The sequence below is a fragment of the Eretmochelys imbricata genome, chromosome 8, assembly GCF_965152235.1.
Source record: "Eretmochelys imbricata isolate rEreImb1 chromosome 8, rEreImb1.hap1, whole genome shotgun sequence".
Classification (NCBI taxonomy): domain Eukaryota; kingdom Metazoa; phylum Chordata; order Testudines; family Cheloniidae; genus Eretmochelys; species Eretmochelys imbricata.
The window spans coordinates 66,587,439-66,614,749 of NC_135579.1; the positions used below are offsets into that span (position 1 = coordinate 66,587,439).

Sequence of the window (27,311 nt, forward strand, 5' to 3'; positions counted from 1 at the left end):
GAAATACTATCTAAATAAATGGCATCATTCCAACCAGTCTGTGCTTGTACTGTAATTATCTCTGAGCAGAACCACCAACATTAGAACAAAAACAAAATAGATTTAAAATTACCGGTGAGACGGACATCCATAAAAAGCTAAAAAATTCAATGCTAGAGCTCAGAGTATCTACTCACTACACCAAACTGGGCACAATGAAAAGAATGAAAACTAAAGGGACAACTTTATTTTTTTAAGATTGAGTTTCTGTATAGTACCCTTTTAAAAAGTGTTATCTTTAAACTTTCACATTTTAATTTTTAAAAGATTTTTTCTGCTCCTGTTTATTTTTTTAATCATCTTTTCAGCTAAGGAGAATGGGCAGCTTGAAACACAAATGTGCTCAGGCATGCCTCTCTATTTCCCACTCCAACAGCACTTGTGTAAATCCTTCCCCTTGACCCACAAAGGACTCCAGGAGAATGGAAGTTGGGAGCTTTCTTGGACCCCCAAGGATCAACTGTTCGGTGCTCTCTGGAGGAGTTCAGAAAGGGAAGGGGACTCTCGACTCCACTCCGATTGCTCCTTAGCCGCCGCGCGCCCCCCCCCGCACCTCAGGCCTTAGTTGTTTCCCCTCTCCTCTGGCTCCTGTTGCGTCCCAAATCCATGCAGGGACCCCAGAAAAAGGAGACATTCTCCTAGGCTCAAATTCAATAACAGAAGTTCTGTTGCTGGGTTACTGGTAAAACACATGCAGAACCTGGGGAACAGGATGCATGCAAGTGCCCCCCCCCCCCAAAAAAAAAGCAGTACTGAAAATGTCACACTAGCAAATGAGACAGTAAGTGCAAGTGACCAGCAACAAAAGCACTGAGACTGACTATTTACTAAAAGTTGACAAATGCTCAAGGGAAGCAAAAACAACCTGCACTACACTTACTCTATGTGGACTCATACCAACCTATTTAATTATCGTTAAGGATCAAATATTATGTTTTTATTAAAAGCATATCAGAAGATGGAACATTGTTGTTTCTAAACAGCACCACAAGTAGGAAGTCAACAATGAAAATCCTACATATATTTAACACTATTTTCTGCCCTACCTTTTATATCTTACTCCTGGGTTTTCATCTAAAGTTGCACATAATGTAACAATTTGTTCAGCCATTGCTTCCATGATGGCATCTTTACCCTTTGCCTTTTCCACAGTTGGACAGTAACAGCAGAAGAATGCATCTGGGACATCGAGAGTAAATACCTAAGTAAAGCATAGCCATGAAAGAGCTTAGCATTGTACATTTCTTTAGAAATAAGATCTGGTGTAAGAACAGTCAGAGGGATTAGGACCTCATTTTGTAACAAAAAAGGCATGCACAAGAAAATACATATCTAAGCTAACATTGCCTAATGATACCATTTTATTTTTACTTCAATCCTATTTCATTTTCTCTGTCCTCTTGAGCTCATCTTTGTTTCTTGTTCTCACACTCCTTTCCTCTATTACTTTCCTCCATTTTCTCTTCTCCCTTATAGACTTTACTGTATGTTTCAACCTGCTCACTACCTGTACAGATGGAGGAACCTGAGGCAGTCAGAACTAAATACCATCCAATGTCTGGCATGGAGCAATACAGTGCAATGCCAAAGTGATTATAATAAGAGACACAGTTAAACCTGCTTAGGCCCACAATCTGACATACATTTAAGAAATTATAGTCGGGGCGGGGGGGCCCCTCCTGCGGGAACTACACACATACAATTGTAGAACTTCAGCAAAAGATTTTACTTGTTTCTGACACTATTAAAAACCACTCTTCTGGCTGCTCCCCAGTTAAGCAAGTTGCTGCCAGAGATTCACACAATCTTTGTATCAACAGGCTCTCTCGCCAAATTCCAAATAAGAATTCCCTCTGCAGATAAAGGCGCAAAATGCTTATTTCCTTCTTGCAGAACATGGCCATTCAAACCTGTCTCAGAATGAAGTCTGACTCTACCCAGTTCTATCACCATGCAAACTGGGCTTAAGTGAATGTCATCAGGAGATTCTTATCTGCCAGCCAAGCAAGCAAATATGCAGTAAAGAGCATTTTTATGATTCACAAAGACCTGAAGGGTTCCCTGATCCCAAGGCATAGGAAAAAAAAGAAAAGCAAAAGGAAGAGAGGTACAGATTCTGCTTACTTTTTACATTAGAAAACCAATGATCAATTTCTCAGTTTCAGATAGAGGTTCTCTGAAGGATCAGGATAGTGAAATCCCACAATAGACTGAAGCTTTCACAGCCCTAAGTTGACTTTGGATGCAGATGTTTCATCAAAAACTTTTTTTTTGTAAAAGCAGTTTAATAAAAACAACCCTCTGACAAACAGTTGTGATAAAAGCCCTTTGTGTAAGTCGACATGAGGAACAAGATTCTCTTTCCATGACTACAACCCCATGACTCACCCAATAAAAAAAAAAGTAGTGAGGAGAGGGAAAGGAGTCCTTCAGTTACGAAGCTCCCTTACCAGAAAATAATAGGAGGCACTACACTCCTATACTCACATATCAGTTGGGGTACAAGAGTTTGACACCCTAGCAGTGTGCAAAACAGAGAAAGGGAAGGTACACAGAAAAACAAGGAAAAGTAATGTGAGAAGAGTAACACTCAGACATTTCTACAACTTCCTACAGTGGAGCAAGGATTCTTGGCCTTGTGGGCTTCCCTATATTGGCCAGTATTGATGTAGTATTTCATTCTTTTTCCCCCTTTGATATGAAGTGCATGAGTGACAAATCTACTATTGCAGATAGAGCGAAAACCACCAATGAAAGAGGCTGGAAACTAGCTGGTGATTATCCTCTTCATACTACTACTCTTAAATGTAACATTTAACCATGTCTTTTTTGCTTTTAGAATCCTAAATTCTCTGAATTGTTTGCTCTTGCTGACTTCCCATATCTCTATGAGTAGTTGATTCTGGGGTCTTAACTAATCCTATCCAGTTACGAGTAAGAAGAACAGTATAGCAAAATAGTGAGTAGTGCAGTTTGGCATTGCTTAAGATGAGCCAAAACTCATTTGCTGCACTGAATGACAAAAGCTTTCCATGTCAACTGAACCCAGTCATGCAATGAAGACAGTGAAAATAAACTTTTGATAGCAATAGCAATTTGTTTTCATCTTGCAAATATATTGTAAATAAGCCAAAATGGTGGTAGGCTTTGTGTACCGTTTGTCACAATGTCTGAAAAATAGGTTTAAAATAAAAAACAGCTACATTTCACGACTTTATAGTGGATAAATCAACACTTAGAAATATAAAATGCAGTATAATTTCTGGAGTTATGCTAATATAAAGACTGAAGTTTACCTGAGATTCATATGGCAAGAAGGAAACATTTATTTCTTTGCACCTTCTTATAGCCCATGAGCAGGAGGACTTCATTTTATTAAAGAGAATGTCAGGGCAAACTGGGGAAAGAGATTAGAGGTTATGAAGCCATTTTATATTTATTCCTTTCAGTTAATTCATTCACATTCATAAATCTTGTTCTTTAAAAGTCAGATTTGTTTTAGAGAATTACTACATTAGTCTGTGGCGCCAGCATGTGATCAGACAGGAACTCTCCCAGCTAGAAAATTCTGAACTTTCTGAAACCAGAAACATGCCCATGGCTTACAGAATTCCAGCAGCAGGTCCTTTCAAGAGAAAGGCTGAAACAAGAGTCAATCACTATTAATGGATAAAAAGTATTATAGAACTCTCCCAAAGGGAAAAGATAAGTAGTGCTAATCCACTAGGTTTGAGAATCTCTCTTCAGAGAAGAGTTACAGGTACTTTACTTTCCAGCGGATTCCAACTTTTGGACACTGAAGCTTGAGAAAGATTTCTAACGAATTTAAGAGAGATACTGGAACGATAATGAGAAGAAAAAGTAATGTACCACATCCCGAATAGTGAAAAACAAACAACAAGAGGGTTGTGTGTATGTTCTTTCTCCTCCCTTTCATACGAGTAGCAAGGTACCTCCTAAATATTACAAAAAAGGAGAAGATAGCTCTCTCCTCCACCCCCAAAATAGGCAATACACACCCTCAAACAAAATATAAAGCAGATACAAGAGTTTGGTTGCACCTATCTTAGAAATATATTCTGTAATACTGAAGTTAAACTTGGATTCTTCTCTAGAAACTGAATTTAAACAATGATTGGTAAATATATGCAGATAAGACCATATGGATACTTAGCAAATTCCTTGAACAGACATAAATCTGAGACAGAGCCAAATGGGTTTTCCTTAAATGAAATAAATGAACAAACCTTTAAGTTGCAGGTCTGTAAATCTCTAATAGGGAGATACACAAACAAAGCCATGCAGACATGGTTCTCTTGGAACATCAGAACCTACTGTAGAAGTGTTGTATGGACACAAAAACCCAAGTGGATTTTAAGGGCTCTATAGCCTATTTTAACTAGGCCCTGGTCTACACTACGAGTGTAGGTCGAATTTAGCAGCGTTAGATCGATTCAACCCTGAACCCGTCCACACAATGAAGCCATTTTTGTTGACTTAATGGACTCTTAAAATAGATTTCTGTACTCCTCCTCAACCAGGGGATTAGCACTGAAATCGACATCACCAGGTCGAATTTGGGGTAGTGTGGACGCTATTCAATGGTATTGGCCTCTGGGAGCTATCCCAGAGTGCTCCATTGTGACCGCTCTGGACAGCACTCTCAACTAAGACGTACTGGCCAGGTAGACAGGAAAAGCCCTGCAAACTTTTGAATTTCATTTCCTGTTTGGCCACCGTGGCAAGCTGATCAGCACAGGTGACCATGGAGTCCCAGAATCGCAAAAGAGCTCCAGCATGGACCGAACGGGAGGTACTGAATCTGACTGCTGTATCGGGAGACGAACCCATGCTATCAGAACTCTGTTCCAAAAGACAAAATGCCAAAATATTTGAAAAAAAATCTCCAAGGGCATGAAGGACAGAGGCTATAACAGGGACCCGCAGCAGTGCGGTGTGAAACTTAAGGAGCTCAGGCAAGCCTACCAAAAAACCCAAGAGGCAAATGCCCGCTCGAGGTCAGAGCCCCAGACATGCCGCTTCTATGAGGAGCTGCATGCAATTCTAGGGGGTGCTCCTACAGCTACCCCACACCTGTACGTGGACTCCTGCAAGGGAGTCTCACACAACAGGGATGAGAATTTTGGGGACAAAGAAGATGATGATGAGGGGGAGGTTGAAGATACCGCACACCAGGCAAATGGAGAAACTGTTCTCCCCGACAGCCAGGAACTGTTTATCACCCTGGAGCCAATACCCTCCCAACCCGGGCTCCTGGACCTTGAAGGCAGAGAAGGCACCTCTGGTGAGCGTACCTTTTTAAATATAATACATGGTTTAAAAGCAAGTGTGTTTAATGATTAATTTGCCCTGAAGACTTGGGATACATTCGCGGCCAGCACAGCTACTGGAAAAGTCTGTTAACGTGTCTGGGGATGGAGCTGAAATCCTCCAGGGACATCTCAGTGAAGCTCTCCTGGAGGTACTCCCAAAGCCTTAGCAAAAGGTTTCTGGGGAGGGCAGCCTTATTGCCTCCACCATGGTAGGAAACTTTACCACGCCAGGCCAGTAGCACATAGTCTGGAATCACTGCAAAAGAAAGCATGGCAGCGTGTGGTCCCAGTGTTTGTTGGCATTCAAGCAACATCCGTTGTGTTATCCTCAGGAGAGTGATATCATTCATGGTCACCTGGCTGAAATAGGGCAATTTCATTAAGGGGACATTCAGAGGTAGCCATTCCTGCTGGGCTGTTTGCCTGTGGCTGAAAAGAAATCATCCCCACTGTTAGCCACGTGGTGGGGGGAGGGGTGAAGCGATCATCCCAGAAAATTGGGTGCATGGGGAGAGGGGGGTTAGTTGGGTTTGTGCTGCACATTAACCCGAAAACATTAGCCCCTACTTTTAAATGGCCAATGTGTCTTTTTCAGTTTTACTCTCCCTTTTTTTCCCCTCCCGCAGCTGCAAATGTTTCAACACTGCAACTAGCATCTCCATCCCAGAGGCTAGCTCAGATAAGGTGGCGAAAAAAACTACACTTGCGATGAAATGTTCTCTGAGCTCATGCAGTCCTCCCGCACTGAAAGAGCCCAGCAGAATGCGTAGAGGCAGACAATGTCAGAGTCCAGGAAAGCATAAAATGAATGTGAGGACAGGAGGGACGTGTGAGAGGATAGATGGTTGGAGCAATAGGAGAGGTGGCGGCAGTGTGATGAGAGGAGGCAGGATACAATGCTGAGGCTACTGGAGGATCAAACTGATATGCTCCGGCGTATGGTTGAGGTGCAGGAAAGGCACAGACCACCACTGCAGCCCCTGTGTAATCAACTGCCCTCCTCCCCAAGTTCCATAGCCTCCTCACCCAGACGCCCAAGAACGTGGGGGGGAGTAGAAGAGAAGAGCGTGGTGGCTCCGGGCACCCAACCACTCCACCCCAGAGGGCTGCCCAAGCAACTGAAGGCTGGCATTCAATAAGTTTTGAAGTGTAGTGTGGCCTTGTCCTTCCCTCCTCCCACACCCCATGCTACCTTGGCAGTTATCCCCCTTTTGTGTGATGAATAAATAAAGAACGCATGAATTTGAAACAATGACTTTATTGCCTCTGCAAGCGATGATCGAAAAGGGGAGGGGAGGGTGGTTGACTTACAGGGAAGTAGAATGAACCAAGGGGGCGGGTTTTCATCAAGGAGAAACAAATAGAACTGGGGAAGCGTGCAGCTGCACAGTCCAAGAGTAGACCAGGGACCAAACTGATGCAGCCAAAATTCAGTGTCTGCTTCCCATGGGGGAAGTAAGTTGAACTGGAATATAAGGGCATAAGAATGGTCATAGTGGGTCTGCCAGATGCTTCAGAGGGAACAAACAGAACAGGGCAATTAGCGAGTGATCCACCCCTGTCATCTAGTCCCAGCCTCTGGCAGTCAGAGGGTTAGGGACACCCAGAGTACAGGTGTCCTTTTCCTAGCACAGCTTACTTCCCTCTCCACACTCTTTCAGCTGTGTGGACTGATAATGGAGGGGGCGCAGCCTTAGTTCCCACACCCACACAGACTGAGGGAGTACCTATGGAATGACAGCTGTTCTTTCCTTTGCATGCAACTTATGATGCAAGAAGACTATGCAGAGGAATTAAGAGGGCACCTTATACTTCCTTACTCCCCTACAGTCATGTGGAGCCCAGCTCAAAACTGAGTTCATAGTGAATAAGTGAAATATAATCAAACTTCAAACCACTGTCCTTGCAGCATAAACTGTCATCCCAAGAAAGTCATTTTTTGGTGTTATTTCTGCACAGAATTATATGTTTCTGTACCCCATAATTTTGCTCAAAAGCTTCTTCCTTTACATTCTATAGCATACAAATAGAGTTAGCATGTTATAAAAATAAAACCAAAACATGTAACATTGGAAACTAAAGGTCATACCTATTCTGGGAAATAAGAAGCCACGGTGCCACACTGCACAGAAACTCTAATCCACATTCTGTGGCTTTCCATTTCTGTCTACAATGCCTTACAGAATAATTAACAGGCAAAGACAGAATTATGGGTTGTTGCTGTTTTTTAAACACTTCAACTTAAATTCTCAACTCTGGTAAACAAGCCGAGTCTCAAAACTCCCCTCATAGCTTAGTGCAGTAGTTAATATCTCCAATATGCACCAACTAGAAAATCAAAATATATTAGTAACAAGATAAGACTGACAACCACTTAAACTCAATCATTAGTTTATCATTAGCAAACTCAAAAAAAAAATTACTTACAGTCAGTGAAGTAGACATATGCTGCTTTGTACTTGCTGGATGATTTACTTACAAAGTCATTTATAAGCCCATCTACAGACTTAAGATAAAAATGCTAAATTGTAATTTACTATAAAGAAAATAACTGTTATTAGCGTCTATTTTGCCTGCCCTTAGAACAAACTTTTCTTGGACTATATTTTTGAAAAGTTCATGTTTTTATTGATCAGTATGAAACCAGAAATACTGTAATCAGTCACATGGGAATGTAAACAATGAACTATAATATTCATATATCCAGTCCAAGGATGACAAAACAATGCAAGAAGATCAGTAATATTCTCATCTATAGAAGTTGTACAAAAGATTGCTTTAATGAAGCAAAGAAAGCACAGGGGAGAAGGAAAATCTTATGTTATATTGTTATAGATTGAAAATGATTTAATAATTAGAGATTCAGTCTCTTCCAAACATTTCTATAGTACCAGTAGAGCCAACTCTTTTCTATAGCCTTTATTTTGAGTGGCAGCTTTGTAATAGCTCAGTTTAAACTGTTACGATGGTTTAGTGCTTCATGCTTTGTGTACTACCAAAAAAAAAGATTTAAAAAAAACTAAAAAGTTTTTCCTTAAAAATACTAACCTTCTCGGTTGGAGTGATGAAATAAATTGCCTTCATGTGTGGGACAGGTTCACGGTTTTTATAAACATTCTCCACAGCTAAAATATATAAAGTTACTCATTTCAAAATGCAATACTCAATATATCTTTCTTAAGAAATTAAGTTTGGAAAACTACATTGAACACCAAAGTTTTTAAAACAAAAAAGAAAACTAAAGCATTCTGGATTGTATCCTCTAATAATGCTCCATTTGACCAATGATTGTATTTTACATTAATATTTCCATAAGCTAAAATAGGTGTAAAACTAATTCTATGGAGAGAGCTGAATTACACTTTTAATTGATTAAGTAAAGTCTGTGGGTGAGCCTACAAAATCAGGGGCCAGATGCTTCCTTATCTATAAAGAATCCCCCCCCCCCTTTTTTTTTTTTTTTTTTTTTACATTGGAGGTTAACACAAAGAAAGTAGAACAGAGTTACATACTAACTAAACCTCTAGGCCCAATCTTGCAAGTTGTTCTACACAGATAGACCCTCTGCCCTTACGTAGAGCGTCAGTAAAGTCAATGTAGCTCCATATATGGGGCCTACATGAGAACAGCAGCTTACAGGATCACCACCTTAATAAAATTATGCTTATATTCAACATCGGAAGGGGGAAAAAAAAAACCCAACGCAGAGTACTTTTAAGACTCTAGCCTTTTCTGTCCTTTGGCCATTTCTTACGCAATTAACCTACTAGACATGTAACTGCATGCACAAGTTGGTCATTTTTTAAAAACCAACAATTTCATGTAACCCATGTCCTTCCATTGGCTTCTCTGTTTAGCTTATTCATTACACTACAGATATTACATATAGAGGATTTCCTGAGATAGGGTTGCAGTGCATTGGTGGGAAAACTTGCCTTGCTTCTGATCATGCCACAGCTTTTGTAAATAAACAGAGAACTTCAGTTTCCAGGACTGTCAGTCTGGCACTTTAAGCAGCACTTCACTTCACTTAGTAGTTAAGAAAAGTTATACCCATTTGTTCTGAAAATGTTTCAGATGGAAACAGCAAAGCAATTTACTATGAGTAAAATACACTTGAAAAGTGAATTACAGTTGAGATTTGAGCTTATTGCTCTTTCTGAAGTGGCATGTGTGATACTGGACATATGGAAATACAGTATCAGAGTAAGTAAGTCTTAAAGCAGGATAAATTTAAAATCAATGTTTAAATTTACATATTAAGGGTCCAATCATACAATCTCTTCCTTACTTTAAGTAGTCCTATTGACTACTCATGTGAGCAAGAATTGTGAAGTGACGATCTTAAATACTGTCTCACCATAAAACACTGATTAAAAAAAATCTGTTAGAGAAAACTGCTTTCATAAAGTTTAATATATTCACCACCAATTTCAATGTTAATTTTCACCAAGATTATTTAGGCATCAGGCATCACAGAAATGCTAACTTTAAACACACTTCACATAAGTTTTATAGCAAAAAGTACTTCTTACTTTTTGAAATATAAGACTGCTGAGCCAAAGAAAATGTAGGCATTCCCTTTAATAAATAGTTGTTATAGGCTATAAAATTTATGATTGCAGTGTTTCATCTTCTCAAGAATATAGGTAAATCTAGTCTCAAATATATCATATAGGAATTACATTATCAAATTAAATCTCATCTGATATTCTGCTTCTGACAGAGGCTGTCAAGGTTCCTCCCGCACTCTGAACTCTAGGGTACAGATGTGGGGAGCTGCATGAAAAACCTCCTAAGCTTAACTTCCCCAAGGTACAAAATATTTCCCCCGTTGTCCTTGGACTGGCCGCTACCACCACCAAACTAATACTGGTTACTGGGGAAGAGCTGTTTGGACGCGTCCTTCCCCCCAAAATACTTCCCAAAACCTTGCACCCCACTTCCTGGACAAGGTTTGGTAAAAAGCCTCACCAATTTGCCTAGGTGACTACAGACCCAGACCCTTGAATCCTAAGAACAATGAACAATCCTCCCAACACTTGCACCCCCCCCTGGGAAATGTTGGATAAAAAGCCTCACCAATTTGCATAGGTGACCACAGACCCAAACCCTTGGATCTGAGAACAATGAAAAAGCATTCAGTTTTTTACAAGAAGACTTTTAATAAAAAATAGAAATAAATAGAAATAAAGAAATCCCCCCTGTAAAATCAGGATGGTAGATATCTTACAGGGTAATTAGATTCAAAAAACATAGAGAACCCCTCTAGGCAAAACCTTAAGTTACAAAAAAGATACACAGACAGAAATAGTTATTCTATTCAGCACAATTCTTTTCTCAGCCATTTAAAGAAATCATAATCTAACACATACCTAGCTAGATTACTTACTAAAAGTTCTAAGACTCCATTCCTGGTCTATCCCTGGCAAAGACCAGCATACAGACAGACACAGACCCTTTGTTTCTCTCCCTCCTCCCAGCTTTTGAAAGTATCTTGTCTCCTCATTGGTCATTTTGGTCAGGTGCCAGCGAGGTTACCTTTAGCTTCTTAACCCTTTACAGGTGAGAGGAGCTTTCCCCTGGCCAGGAGGGATTTCAAAGGGGTTTACCCTTCCCTTTATATTTATGACAGAGGCCAATACCAAATGCTTCAGAGGAAGGTGCAAGAAACTCCATAATGGACAGATATTGAACTCCCCATCAGGGTACTTTCTCCTTAAAGAGCTGCAGAAAGTGACTGCCTGAAGAATGTGGAGTTATAGCCTTCATTTTTTACTCTAGCTAATGTAACCAAGAATATTTTCATTATCCATTTTTAATCCTTTTAATTCTGGAAAGCTCTTGGACTGACATATTGTGACAATGAATTCCTGTGATAAATGAGGGGGGAAGAGGGGTAGCTCCATTTTATGGATGCCCAGCCAGCCAGCCAGCAGCTATAAAATCCCTCTTAGTAGCTGTTCTCTAATTGCTCTACCTGTACAGGGTTAAAAAGTCTCACTGCTATGCATAGGTAAAAGGAAGTGGGTGGACATCTGGCCAAAAGAGCCAATGGGAAGGCTAGAACTTTTTAAAATTGAACAAAGACTCCCTTTTGTCTGTCTGTGTAGTTCTCGGGGAGAGACAGACAGGGAGCAGTTATGCTGTGAAAAGCTCGGGGCAGGTATTAAAAAAAACCATTAGTATCATACTAGAAACTACTTATCTAAAACCCCAGATAGATCAGGAAATGTCTAGGAAGATGTGATTAGGTTTATCCCTTTTATTTCTTTATGGCTTGTGAATTCCTCTGTACTAACCCCAGGTGCTTTTGTTTTGCTTGTAACGTTTAAGCTGGACCTCCAGAGAGCTATTCTTGAGGCTTAATTCTTGTAGGTTTTTGTTTTTTTTAAATCTAGCAAAAGCTTAAGTTCCCAGATGTATTTTCTTCCTTTTTAACAGAATTGGATGTGTGCATCTTAAGAGGCTTGTGCAAATTGTTTAATTAGCTGCTGGCAACAGCTGATTTCCTTTTTTTTCCCCTTCCTTCTTTTCTTTCTTTCTCAGCTCTTCCCAGAGAGGGGGGCGGAGGTGAAAGGGCTTGAGGGTACCCCAGAGGAAGGAATTCCCAAGTGCACCTTCTTGGTTCCCAAAGGGGTTTTGCAGTGGGGTGGTGGCAGCATCTACCAATCCAAGGTCAGAGAAAAGCTGTAACCTTGGGAGTTTAATACAAGCCTAGAGTGGCAAGTATTAATTTTTGAAGTCCTTGCGCGCCCCCACCTTCTGCACACAAAGTGCCAGAGTGGAGAATCAGCCTTAACAGTTCCATAGGTTAATTCTGCATTGTATAGAAGGATTCCCTTTTAAACATTACCTTTTAGTTTCATTGAACGTCCCTTTGTTCTCTATATCATTCATTATTTTATTCACAGCTATCATGTCTCCTCTTCTCTCCACTATAAACTTCAACGGTTCTTAGTCTTTCTATCCTTCCCTGGAGACTGCACCTTGATACAGAGGGAAGGCTTGTGTTCCAGTGACCCTGACAGCTACGCTTGCAGGAGTTTTAACTACTGATAGGGCCACGCAAACTGTACAGGTCAAAGTGTAGGGATCAGAGTAAAAGCAGCGTACTGGTCCTCCAGTGTTGGGCTGAGCAATGGAACTACAACCCATCTTGGTACAAAAGTTATAGAAACACAACCAAATATTTGGAGTACAGTAGAACCTCAGAGTTACAAAAATCTTGAAAATTAAAGTTGTTCAATAACTCTGAAAATGTTCGTAACTCCGAACAAAACATTATGGGTGTTCTTTCAAAAATTTACAACTGACCATTGATTTTATACAGCTTTAAAACTTTACTACCCAGAAGAAAATGCACTTTTTAGCCTTCCTTTAAATGAAGCAAGCACAAAAAGTTCTCTTTTCTTTTTCTTTTTTTTTTAGTAGTTTACATTTAACACAGTAATATCCTTCCTGGGCATTTTTTTGGGTTTCTGCTGCTGCCTGATTGCATAATTCTGGTTCCAAATGAGGTGTGTAGTTGAGCGGTCAGTTCGTAACTCTGGTGTTCATAACTCTGAGGTTCTACTCTAGTGGCATGATGGACAGGGCTTGCAGAGCCTTGTCCACACCTTAAACAATGTCTGGTGGCATGGGAAGGATTCAGATTCAGTCTTTTCCATAGGAAAGTCTTTCCATGCCTTCAGCAATTTTGGTTTCCCTTCTCTGGGCCTCTTCTATTTCTGCTTTCTCAAGACTGGATACAGGATTCAAGATGAGGGCATTCCATTGATTTATATGTGGGGTTAGAAAATGCTGAGAATACTATATCCTGTTCTTCATACATTCTAATGCTTTGTTTCTTTTTGATCATCACTACACTAAACACATTTTCACTGAGCTAACTACATCTGAAAAGACAGACAGATATTCTCAAGAAGTTTGTCTTGTGTCTGACCACATACTGGATTTGATGCTTCCCTGAAAGTACAGGGGAGCGTCAAATCACTTATATAGCATGAAAAACACTGAAGACGACTTCGTCCAAAAGCGAAGTCTCCAAGTGAAGAAAAGTTAATAGCCGACTGTAAAGTTCTTTCAAGCAAGTCTTTCTACACTGGACCTTCAAATTGGATCAAACATATCAGATTTTAAGGACAGCAGACAGGCAAAGGGCACATCTCTGAACTGACAGCATAAAGTTTCAATAGTAAACAGCCAGTCAGCTATGGCAGACCAGTTTCTGCATTTGCAAATATTATACGTGCCTACATGCCACTTTGCAACACCAGTGCTGCAAGGTTCTTTCAAGAAAGCAGCATTAAATGCTATTTTTCAGACTTGCAATTAACAAACCATGGAATAGTAAACAAGTAAATAAAGAAACAGTCATGACCTTTTTCTCATTTATAATAGTAATACCATCTACAGTGCATATATTTATTAGTAAGGCTGTGAGTCTGTCCGGAGGTCAGAGATTCCGTGACCATTGTGACTTCTGCAGCCGCTGGTGCTGGCTCAGGGGCTGCCCAAGCCAGGCAGCCCAAGCCAGGCAGCCCCTGGGCCAGCAGAAGCAGTTTGGGTGAGTGGGAGGCTAGGGAAGGGGGCTCCCACAGCTCCTAAGCAGCAAAGGGCGAGCGCTGCGCCACACGCTGCTCGCACCCACAGGCCCAACCCCCACAGCTCCCATTGGCTGTGGTTCCCGACCAATGGGAGCTGCGGCAGGCAGCGCTTGTGACGGAAGCGGGGCGCAAAGCACCCTGACCCCTCCGCCACCTAGGAGCTGCCCCCTGACCCCTCTGCCACCTAGGATGCAGAGCTGGGAAGGGAGCCCCTGCCAGCCCCGCCAACCCTCTCCCCCCGCACCCAGGAACAGCAGGGTTCTGGGCCCTGCGCCAGCAACAGTGGGGGTCCCAGACCATGCTGCTTGCCCCCCCTACCCCTCATGTTGCCCAGTCCCTTCCTGCAAGCCACCTCCCCCAGCACCTGCAGTGCCCCTGCCCCCCATGCCGCGGAACACCCACAGTCCCTACCCATGTTTTAGTCATGAGTATTTTTAGTAAAAGTCATGGACATGTGACCAGCAGTGAATTTCTGTTAACGGTCCATGACTTTTACTAAAAATACTCATGACTAAAACGTAGCCTTATTTATTAACCCAACATTTTCATCTGCCCCAGATTTTAAAAAAAAAGCACCTTTAACAACTTTTTTACACTTACCAGTAATGCCTTCTGCCAGTAAATCAGTCATTTTGCCACATGACGACAGTAGTTTAGTGGTAAAGTCGTCTAAAATAATTATCTAAGTATAAAAACGAATGAAGCAGCATTTAGACAAATAATTCAGAATCAGCTACAGTTACTGTAAGACAAGGTATATTTCATGTTTCTGATTCTCTTTCATTGATAAGCAGCTGTGGAAGCTTGAAACTGAAATTTATTTTCTTACCAATTTATTTTCCCCAATCGCTCACTTTATTACTGCAAGGTTGCGATTTTTATTTTAAGGAGTTAAAAGTAACATGGATTTTGCAAAGCAACATATATAAATATAAAAAGGGTACAGTAGGCCATTAAACTCCCAATTTGTGCCTAAAATACTCTAACCATTTCTCATCATAGGTCTTCCATGACAGTTGAGATCAGCCTGGCTGGTCTTACTCAACATTCCAAACTTTCATCTTGCTTGGGTTGAGAGCTTTGTGGCTCAGAGAGCTATCTGCAGAATTTGCTATGTCAGAAAATCTGTTTGAGTCCTGCAGTGGCTGTTTCATTACATTTGGTTTAGTGTAAAACTTTCCTCTTCAGATCAGTTTATCCTGAATTATTTTAAGCTTCCTCTCCCGATCTGCCTGGGCAAATTTTATTCTACAGATCTTTTTTCATGGCAAGAACAGCTGCATAGCCACAAGGGGAGCATTTTTACTGTCTGTATAATAACCCTGATTTTTTTTGTGATTTAAAAAAAATCCCCCAAATTCTAAATAAAAAGTATTAGCTTATGGGACATTGTAGAGGCTGTTTTCAAGTAGACATGACCCAACCCCAAAGGATTTACTGTTTTACCAGTTTTTAAAAGGAAGAATTTGCATTTGGGTCTAACTTCCATATTAAATATAAAAAAACCTGAAAAGTTTTTTTTTTCAAATTAGATTGTGTTAATAGGCTAAATAAAAATAATTTCTAATTCCCAGTCAATCTCCAATGTCAATCCTATCAGTTCTACGCTTGTCATAGGGAATAAAAGACACTAGACTTTTTGCCAAAAATATCCCAACAAAGCTACCACCAGTACAGTCCCACTGATGATAGACATATTAATGTACACAAGGATCTAGACTGCTGCCAGCATTTGAAGCGCCATATTATCTAACCCTGCTCAAAACAGATACACACAACAGACTTAAAGAGTATGTCTACACTGCAATTAAAAACCAGTGTCTGGCTTGTGCCAATTGACTTAGACTCATAGGGCTTGGGCTAAGGAGTTGTTGAATTGTGGTGTAGATGTTCGGGCTCAGGCTGGATACCAGGCTCTAGGACCCTGAAAGGTGGGAAGGTCTCAGAACTCGAGCTGCAGTCCAAGCCCAAACTTCTGCACCACAATTAAACAGCCCCTTACCCTGAGCCCAAGTGAGCTGACACAGGCCAGCTGGGGGGTTTTAACTGCAGCATAAGCATACTATATAAAGCCAACACACCATTCCCACCATTGGAAATCAATCAATGGAAAGTTACAGAGACATGAGTGAGGAGGCTGTTGTGTCTTTCAGGAAAATAGAGTAAGACAAGACCTGAATTTCTAAAGTTTAGAAACCAACAGAATCACCTTTCAGGTCTTTTTTTACATCACTAGGAAACCAGAAGACATATCCATTTGTCCATCTACTACGGGTCATTTAATGAAAGTGTTGCGAAGAAATTTCAAGCAAGCTAAGAAATAGTGTATTTAATGAAACAGAATATACTTTAAGTAATTCTAAAGTGTAACAAAAAGCAAAATGAAATATACCTTCCATTCTTCTTCCTTCCTACAATCATCAAATACTGATAATTTTAGCTCTGTAAAAAAAACCAAAAACAAAAAACAACACTTGTCGATTAAAAGACATACAAGAACAAACACCATAACTACTTATTCAGTTACAGTTACATTTATGGAGATGTCAAAAAGCACAAGATGTAATATTCTGCTAGGTGAGTCTCCAGAAGTATCATTTTTGCAACTAGTACTTTGCTCTATTTTACAAAAAGTAGTGCAAAATTTGAAGCTGTAGTTTTCACTTAAACTAATTAGTTTCAAAATTTACAGATCCATATAATCTGTCCAAATGGATTACCCTGATCCTGCAAACAGAGCCTAGCTGCAAGGGATATACGGAACAAATATGTCTTGATTGATTAATAACTACTGATTCCTTCTGGCCCTTAAAAATTGGAAAAGCTATCCATCACTGTTTATCCCAAAATAAGATCCACCTAGGAAGACAATAAGAAAATGGTTCACATCATGTGAGACACACTTTGTCTAAGGACCCACAGTCAAAGTCCATAATTCCAATAAAATTATTAAATGAGAATATTGTTACATCTAGGCAAGAATCTCTCATAATTTGTATATGGATAAAAGCTCTTTCTCCTTCCCAACCTACCTAAAAAGAACTCCAAGTTACCATGTAAGGGTGATATGCTGTCTTCTTATGCAAAGAGACCTATTGCACATTATGAGTGGATCAAGAAACGGTTGGGGAAGATGCATGTCAAGCAAATTAGAAATGTTGCTGTAAAACTGAAGGTCAAATTGAACAAAATAACTGTTACACCAAGAAATCCAAGCAAAATGTTCACCCCAACCTATATATTGTTTTCTTTGTAACTCAAATATACTGTAAATAATCTTTCACCCCATACCAGAACCTGCCCATTTGTTTGCCTTGTGAGTCAGATCTACATCCTTCTATATGTGAAAAATGTCTCTTGTTCTATGGCAAGTCCAATACAATGTAAACTGCTGTATGGAGTATGTCCTCCAAATTTAAAAGATTGAGGATTTTGTTGGTTTTCATTGTAAACAACTGTTGCACTCCAGAAGTAATAGGAATTGTCTGACACAAGGAAAAAAATATAAAAAAAATATAAACCAGTGTATAACTTAGGATATTAAGAGAAATTGCTTAAAGGAGAGGATCCTAGTTGATAGCAGGAGCGAATAATGAAATACAATCCTTGAAACAAATCGAACTTAAAAAACCTCCGATAAGGAAAGGATTAAAGAAATTAGTTATATACCATCACCATCTATTGGATACTGATGAAAGCAACAAAAACTGAAAGAGCTAAAATCTAAGCACTCACTTGGCATATGTCCAAAGGGAATAAGAGGGTGGCCCCTTCCTACAAGTCCTGAAACTAGGTATATAAACTGAAGTCACCACATGCTCATGAGAATTGACTGAGCCCAACAAGCTGAAGAATCCTGAGCGTGACAGACACCTGGACCAACTGTGTGGAAAGGACTCTCCCCAATCCCAAAGTTAAGAGGATAAGAAGTATTCAAAGATTATTACATAATAGAAGGGGAAATACAAATAACTAGGTTATCTTGCCGAGTCTCCACTCTCTAGTGAGACCTCAAGTAACCATATTTTAGATTTTAACTCCCTTATTAATCCAAGCAAATTGGCCTGAAAAAACTGTTTTAAGCAACTGCTTTTAATATTCTAAATTTCTCCTTTTGAGACCGATCCATTCAAACTATAGTAACTACACTCTTCAAAAGTGCCTTAAAAACAAGTGCCACCCTGGAAGTGTGATAATTGCGTTAGGCACTAAAGTATTGAGAATGGATTATCATAGAATATCAGGGTTGGAAGGGACCTCATGAGGTCATCTAGTCCAATCCCCTGCTTAAAGGAGGACCAATCCCCAATTTCTGCCCGAGATCCCTAAATGGCCCCCTCAAGGATTGAGCTCACAACCCTGGGTTTAGCAGGCCAATGCTCAAACCGCTGAGCTATCCCTCCCCCCGAGTAAATGTAATAATAAATCTTAGTAATGTCCATTATTCTTTGATATGACTGCTAAGCCTCAACTCTAGTCTATGAGAATTGCTTGCACAATTTTATAGTATGTGTGTAATACACACAACTGGTTGTATCTACATTTGAGTAGTTAACTGTTGATATATTAAATGTTGTTCTGGTGGAATAATTGCTGGCTGGTTAAGAATAAGCAAGTGTCCTGATTTGAGAAATACTGTACAAGTTAAAAGTTGATTTTAAAAGAACCCAGTATTAGAACTAGTAAGCTAACAGTCTGTGGACACAATAAATAAGGGGTCGGCCTACTGGATTCTATTATATACCGGCAAATGTAGTTTGTTAGTCCTTAGCTTTAAAATCTAACTGGCGCTCTGGCAAATTCATAAATTCACCCCCTTGCACGTTTACATAGCACAATAGGATCCAGTCTGGTAGTGCCACCACTTTATAAATGCTAAATAAAGAAGTCTGACTAAACTATTCTGTTCTCTATTTCAGTCACATAAATATCCACTATGTTTAAAACCACTAAGAAGTGTGTCAGACCATTTATTCAAAATAAAACAAAAAGCAAGAAAAAAAAATCAGAGTTGTCTGAAAACATGAACCAACATCTCAACCCACATTATTGCAGAAGTACTGCAAAATGCATGGTAAAGTTTCAGGATAGTAGGAAGGCATGCACCTCAGAGGCCATCCATTTAGTGTTTGTACATATACCATGCCTGCTAGAGCCAACAACCCAATGTCTGCCATGATTACATGGCTGTATAATTTGTCCCCACCCCAACTATTTTTCTTCTTTTCACTAAGACAGAAATCTGTAAGTAGTACACGAGTAAAGCTCCCCCCTTGCATCCCTTAAGGACGCCAGATGCTGCCTCCTCCTTACCCAGGCCTCCGTCTATTTTCATTGTGTGAATTTTTTAGAATTTCACTGAAATTTAAATGATTTTGTCACACAACTCAGCTCTCCCACACTGCATAATTTAGCTCTTACTGCACTGCACAGTTAGATCACCCAGTGTCATGTTTACAGTTGTTTCAGAGGGGACATAACCTGGCATGTTGTGTTCATGCTATTAATGAACAGAACTAAAGAGTTTAGAAAAACTCAAGTTCTCTACTTATATAATCCCTAAAGCCCTTTATCATTCATTGCTATCACCTTCTGGGTTGTTTCCAATTCTAATAATTCAACACCCCTCCCATACTACACAATCCAAAGTTGTGCATAATGCTCCAGGTGTGGTCTCCTTAGACTTTTGTACAGAACCACAGTGATCTCTGTGGATTTGTTCTCTTATTAATGTGTCAATATCCATTTCATCCCTATATTTGTTGCCAGAAACATAACTACTAGTTAAGTTTGTTAGCTATTAGCATAAGAGGAGACCTTCCCTGGTCAGCACCTAGCACACTAACATACTGTTGTATCAGACCAATCATTTTTATAACACTATACTATTACCATACATTCTTCTAGATCTCAGTTTCAGAAGATCAGATGGGAATTCCTGAAGTGCAATGAAACCTGAAAGAATTCTATTTTCATTCTTGAGAATGCTCAACCCAGTGATCTAATTTTAAATTAGATCTTGCATTGTATAAAGACCACATTGTAAAAATAAACTTATTCCTGGCAAATGTTTGCTACTATCATCTCAATTTTCAATGAAATATTTTAGTTTCTTGGCCAAAAACTAGAACAAAATGTTTAAAGTAAATGTTAAATCCACTTGCTAGCTCACATCCTAAATCTCATCTACCTATTATTGGTATTAGTTGGCATTCCCACTCATGACATCTGAGCAATTCTTCCAAATCATCAACAGATCATGTGAACATCACCCCTGTGGCACTCTAGCTGTCACATCCCCTGATCCTGGATCTGTAACTTTTCACTAAATTCACTGGCTTAGCTTGCCACGGCAGTTGAGTATTTCACCATGAATTGTTCTAAAAGCCTTCTGGTCTTTCTAGTTATCTATATTAGGCATTTCAAATGCACCTATCATCATAGGATCTAGGCACCAATCATAAATGCAATCATGTCTAGTATTGCACCCTTGTCCACACTCCTTTCCTGAACGCTTTTCCTTTTTTTTTTTTAAATTAGGTAGCACCTAGTGTGTTTGTCCTAACTGCTCTTTCTCCTTCTAATCGCCCCATATACACCTCTACCCCGATACAACGCTGTCCTCGGGAGCCAAAAAAATCTTACCGTGTTATAGGTGAAACTGCATTATATGGAACTTGCTTTGGCCTCAAGCATTTTCATTATTAAAGCAGCCCCGCCTCCAGAGCGCTGCTTTACCATGTTGTATGTGAATCCGTGTTATATTGGGTCGCGTTATATCAGGATAGAGGTTTATGTTCAAATAAATGTTTTTAGGACATTTTTCTCTCCTACTACCTGATTCTGTGAAATAATCAAGAGGACCCACACGCACACACCCCCCTCTGGTAGAATGGTGTCAGTGATATAAACAACTGTTTCATTCAAACCAAAAAATGCATTTTCAATTTCTCAAAAAAAAAAATTTTTTTTAAAATTGATTTTCAGATTTGGTTCAAGCCAAACTGATTTTTCCTTTTTACTGCTGTAAGTGAACCAAAAGTCAGTTATCTGCCCAGTTCTACTCCATATATCTAAAGCAGCATTATTTCTACAATGCCATTTCACATACTTCATTTTTACAAGTTCAATATGCAAAACCATTCAGTGTGAACTCCACTTCCACCTACATCTTTAATCTGATTATGCTCTCTCTTGCTCCAACAAGGATGCCACCTTCACACCCGCCCCCACCTTCATATCCTCAGCTCATCCTGAGGTTTTCATCCATACTATCCCTATGCCTAGAACATCCTACTACCAGCATGCCAGATTCCCCCTCACTTTCTTCACTCAGACACCTCCTAAAAATCCATTTTCTTCTAGTTCTTCTAGAAGAATCCCATATCATTGAAAAGACCAATTAATTCCACTTAATGTGAGAGAAAGGAAAGTAGTGAAGGAGAAGCAATCCTAAGGATTAGATTATAAGAAATCCAAATATTAAGCACATAATCCCATCTACATATACAAAACAATGGGAGTCTAAATTAGCTGTTACCACTCAAGAAAGATCTTGGGGTCATTGTGGATAGTTCTTTGAAAACATAGGTGCAGCAGTAGTCAAACACACTAACAATGTTAGGAACCATTAGGAAAGGGATAGATAAGATAAATAAATGTGTCATTATATAAAGCCATTGTGCACACACACCTTGAATACTGCATGTAGTTCTGGTGGTGCCATATTAAGAAAAAAAAGAACTGGAAAAGATACATACAGAAAAGGGGACCAAAAACGGTGTGTGTATGGAACAGCTTCCAGATGAGGAGAGATTAAGACGACTAGGACTGTTCAGTTTACAAAAGAGAGAGGACTAAAGGGAGGGTGGGGGAGGACATGATAGAGGCTAACATCATGAACGTTGTGGAGAAAGTGATTTCTTCACCCCGTCACATAATAACAAACAGAGACACCCCGTGAGACGCCCCCCACAATGAAATTAATAGGTAGCAGGTTTCAAACAAACATAAGGAAGTACTTTTTCGCACAACACACTGTCAACCTATGGAACTGGTTGCCAGGGGATGCTATGAAGGCCAAAAGTATAACTGGTTAAAAAAAAGGAATTAGATAAATTCATGGAGGATAGTCCATCAAGAGCTGTTAGCTAAGATGTTCAGGTACGCAATCCCATGCTCTGGTATCTCTAAATCTCAGACTGCCATAAACTAGGACTAGATGACAAGGGATGGGTCACTTGTTAAAGTGCCCTATTCTGTCATTCTCTCTGAAACATCTAGCACCAACCACTGTCGGACAGTATACTGGGCTAGATGGACCACTGGTCTGACCCAGTACCGCCATTCTTGTCTTACATAATGGTATTGCTGTCTGTTTCTATTTAAGTGGCGTACATAACTTAAGTCAAATCTCAAAGTTGTTCTTGCAACCCTCACGCTTCCTTCCGTTGTCCCCATACACAGTTACCCTCACTTGCGGTTTCATGTATATGACTAAAAACTCCTCAGACCCAGGTGTTATTTGTAAGATTTATTACATTAAATTCACTTAATTGTAACGTTAATTGCCTCACTGCTGTATAAACAGCAAATAATTTTAAGAACTTAGCTAGATATACATATAATGTACTGAATGTATATATAGCACTTCTTGTTTACCCCCATATTGAGAGCCAAAATGACTCAGGCTATGCCTACATTACAGAGTTTTGTTGACAAAAGTTACGCCACTTTAAACCGCTGTTGCATGTCTACACTATACTCGGATCGGCAGAGTGCATCCACACTAGCAGCTCTTGCATCAACACAGAGCAGTGCACTGTGGGTATCTATCCCACTATGCAACTGGCTGCAGGGTACTTAGGGAAGGGTTTGCAATGCCTCATGGGGGAGGTACAGCATCACATGATGCAGGTTTCTCAACCCCATCATTCCATGGGCATCCGCATAGATTGTCTGCTGCTTTTCAACTGAGGTGGGGAACAGGAGGGGACATTGTGTGACAGGACATGTGTGTGGGGGGAGAGAAACAGAAACAGAATGTGTGTTGGGGAAGAGCAAGTGTGTTGGCATGCAGTCTCTAAGTTCAGACAGCTTCCTGACAAACCTATCCTGAAGCAGGGGGACATCACCACCCTCACAGCAGTCTCTCCCCCTTTTTCTCCCCCACAGCAGAAGCCTGCTCTGCCTGCCTATGGTTCTATGATTCCTTCTGAGTTCTCCCACAGCCTCCTCAGCTGACAGGAGCAGCATCCTCAGCAGCTCTGTGAGCTCTCTACATGGAGGAATGTCAAAACAGCACAGCAGTTGTGACAGATTTATGTTACCAATCTGCCTGAGGCATCAAGTGATCAGGCTGAGGCCACAGGATTTTTAGGGGAGATGAAGAGCACACCAAGTGTCTGAATTTTAAAGCTTTATTGATAAAATAGAACAGCGGAGAGCGCTTGGGGCTCCCCACATCACTCAGAGGAAGGAAGAAACCGTTAGTGCCCCAACCCTAACCCACTTTCATACTCACACCCGCACTACCTAAGGCTGGCCAAGCCTCAGTGTAATGTAAGAAGAAGAGGGGGAGGAGTGGATGGGAGTTCTTGTCCTGTGCACAGGTCGTCCAGGGTTCGCTGTTGATCTCCAACTTGCTTCGGCTCTCAGAAGGGTTTTTAAGTCCTGGGTTCTTTTGGGGGCGTTTCGTTCAGCGACCTCTTTTCCCCGTGCTCTTTGTACCAGTCCAGACTGGGTCTCTGTGGCCTACTCAGCTTTCCCAAAACACAACGGCTCCAGGGACACCAAACTTTGTCCCCCCCCAGGCTGGCCTTTGCCATCTTATTCCTTTTTGCAATCTCTGTAGTCCTGCTCAGCTTAGTTCTTTTTTCACAGCTGGCCAGGGTTGGTTAAGATATGAATACAGCTACAGACTTCTCATCAGGCTCCGTGACCTTGGACTGGGGCCAGCATCTTATCTTCGGACTGAGCTAGCTGAAGTATTGAGTTAACCCATTCTCTGCTCTCTTCCTCTCACCCCCTTTGACTTCTCACAGCCTGCAAAGGAATCTTCCACTCCACACTCTCACCTTTGACCCTTTCCAAAATGCCTTGTGAAGCTTTCAACAGCATTAGCAATATACAATGCTGATCTGCCTCTCCCAAGGGATCCCCTGAGGGAGGGGGCCATTGGGGTGTGACACAGTCCCCAAAGCACAACACAGCAGTTCCACCCCCCACCAGCAGTCTGCCTGCCATGGTGTTCCTAGAGCAAGGGAGAACAGGAAGATTCCACTGTAACGATTTGCCGGAGCAGAAGGCATGCTCAGCTGTCTGAATTTCCCAGAGCTTTGAAAGAGGAAGGACATATGCCTGCAGGGCAGCCCAGTTCAAAACAGTGAGCAGAGCAGTCACAGCAGGTATTGTGGTATACCAGAGGCGGCCAGTTATGTCGACATAACGAATGGCAGCATCTGCACTGATGCTTTGTGGCTTTAACTACGCAGCAAAAAGCTTTATGCCTCTTGTTGAGGTGGTTCTATTTTGCCAGCAAAAGAGCAGAGTTTTGCTGCCAAAAAGTAGCTTAATAGCAGGTCTAGGCAAACTTTTTGGTCTGAGGGCCACATCTGGATATGGAAATTGTATAGCAGGTCATGAATACTCACAAAATTGGGGGTTGGGATGTTGGAGGGGGTGAGAGCTCCAGCTGGGGGTGTTGGCTCTGGGGATGAGGGGTTTGGGGTGCAGGAGGGTGCTCCAGGCTGGGACTGAGGGGTTTGTAGGGTGGGAGGGGGAATCAGGGCTGCAGCAAGAGGTTGGGGCATGGGAGGAGGTCAGGGGTGCACGCTCCAAGTGGCGTTTACCTCAGACAGCTCCCAGAAGTAGCAGCATGTCCCCCCTCCGGCTCCTACGCGGAGGTGCGGTGTCAGCCAGGCAGCTCTGCACACTGCCCCATCCGCAGGCACCGCCCCTGCAGCTCCCATTGGTCATGGTTCCCAGCCAATGGGAGCTGTAAAGCAACCGCCTGGGGCAGGGGCAGCATGCGGAGCCCACTGGCTGCCCCATGCCTAGGAGCTGGAGGAAGAAATACCACTACTTCTAGGAGGCACAGCAGGCACGGAGCAGGGCAAGCCCCCTACCCTGTTCCCCGGCTGGAGTGCCAGAGCGGACCAAGCCCCCAACCCTGCTCCCCAGTGGGAGCTCAAGGGCCAGATTAAAAGGTCTGACAGGCCAGACATGGCCTGTAGTTTGCTCATCCCCGCTTTGTAGTCTGTACAGCTCCCCACTTTCGTCAGCAAAAGGCAACTTTTGCCAACAAAACTGAGTAGCGTAGAGAAGGCCTCAGTGAGAAAACTGTACGTTGGGAGAGAGCACATGTTGGAGAATTTACTATAAAGTCCTGCAGATAGTTAACTGTAAAGAAGCCCAGGTTCCCCTTTTCCTTAAAAAAAGGGTGTTGTACTTTTCCCCCGGAGGGGGAAAGAGTGTTGCCCCTGGATCATTGTCAGGGCTCCATTTTTTTATGCCAACCTGTAACTAGTACATGTCTGATAAATATAAAGCTCCCACTACTACACTTCTCTGGAATGGTAGAACTCTTCCTCACTACCCAATTCTAATCCTTCCTGCCTGTTATAGGAAGGAAGGGGAGAAACAGTCCTTCTGACAGCTTCAAAGCCTTATTTTTCTGTTTCGGGGTCCTCCAATATCCTGTCCATCTCCCACACAAGACAGATTTTCTGATATTTTACCTTTCCACCAGCACTCTGGCTCCTGAAAGGGACATATCTACTATATACAGCCTCATTTTCTCAGGGTGGGAAAAGTCCTTTGCTTGGACAGCAACAGTACCACCTGCCTCTACTGCTGCTCAGAATGACAGAGAATTTTTGCTATTTTCACTGAAACTCAGAGGACTCAGAATAGCAGCAGAAGTGTTCAGTCTCTTGATATTTTAACTTTTTTGCTGCTTTGGAAAATCTACAGGGAGCACTGAAGAAAGATTCAGGAATGCCACACTACATGGGTATATATAGGTACGGTTACTTTCACAACTGTAAAGGCTAGAAACTCAGCTGCCATCTTGCAACACCAAAGGAAAGTTTACATTTGGCAGAAATGGCTTAATTCCCTTGCATTTTCCAGGAAAACTTTCCAGTCACCAGTGAGGAAAAAACAAGTAACTCTTTCAAGTTCTGGATGACAGACTCAATTTTCAATCTCTACATACTTCTGTGATAGCAACTCTCCCAGTGCTGCCAAATTTGACAATAACCATTGGTAATAAATGCTTTGTCTCCCTCATTTATTCACACTTTGTGAAATGCACATCCATTTGTACGATGATATACAGAAAAATCTTTAGCTGCTAAAAATTTTTTTAATAAATTTTCTGACTGGACTTCTACTTTCCCAAATACATTGTGTTACTAGTATCAAGTTGCCAGAAGACAAATGTTCACTACACCCATATGAAAAGTAGTACAAGGTGTTTTAAACAGCAATTTTCTGACAAAAGTAAGTGTGCTAAGAACACTACACTTCTGCTCACATATGCAGTTAATAATAAACAGTGCTAACTATGTTCCTTGTGGTCATTTAACAACAATTAAAAAAAATGAAATACTCTGTAATTAACATTTGAGAATAAGCAAAAAATGAGTCTGTGGAAGTCCTTGAAGAGCAACATTTACTTGAATATATTCAGTAAAAAAATGACCATTATCTTGAAATATGATGAAAATCCCCTTTCAGGGGCATTGGCTCCATACTATAAAAACTGCTGCATTTGACAGTGGGTGTCCTCTGTCCAGAGCCTGGCAACCTCCCATTTCCCTCAAAACCCACTGAAGAAGATGACTGTTCAGCTAGAGTACACAGTGCCAACTAACTTCAACATTTGTCATTATCACATTTTTCCTGCAATGGGTACTCCACTTGATGAGCCCTGTCAACACCATGACAACTGTTGTCACCACTGATCATAGGGGGGAGATTAGAAATTGCTGTGCTTAGAACAGTGTCAATGCTGCAGTTTTTGTAACAGAACTATTCCCTTATAACGTTCCCATGAAAAATAATGATCAAGACAAAGACTAAACTAATTAAACTGGTGCAAACTGGAGCATAGACGAAAACTTAAGAATAAAGACCTGTTGTCAGCATAATAAGTCAGTGCTACTTCCCAGCATCTGTAGCACTTCTGTAAGGGTGTAAGTTTATAATGAGACCAACAGGATTTCCCAGGCCAGTGAAGACAGAACCCCATGGAGCAAAACCACATTTTTCAACATCAGTCTATACTGCGCTTCCGCAACACATTTCTAACATGCCCCATGCCTTC

General features: G+C 41.1%; 1 protein-coding gene across 1 annotated transcript in view; it reads right to left on the minus strand.

Annotated features, from left to right (window-relative positions):
- STXBP3 (syntaxin binding protein 3) overlaps positions 1–27,311 on the minus strand; it is a 47,730-nt gene that overhangs the window by 19,871 nt on the left and 548 nt on the right. Inside the window, exons 2-7 of the mRNA XM_077823546.1 lie at positions 16,374–16,423; positions 14,582–14,663; positions 8,421–8,497; positions 7,800–7,878; positions 3,336–3,436; positions 1,086–1,240 (exon numbers count right to left, since the gene is read on the minus strand). Coding sequence (XP_077679672.1) covers positions 1,086–1,240; positions 3,336–3,436; positions 7,800–7,878; positions 8,421–8,497; positions 14,582–14,663; positions 16,374–16,423 — 544 coding nt within the window. The remainder of the gene's footprint in view (positions 1–1,085; positions 1,241–3,335; positions 3,437–7,799; positions 7,879–8,420; positions 8,498–14,581; positions 14,664–16,373; positions 16,424–27,311) is intronic.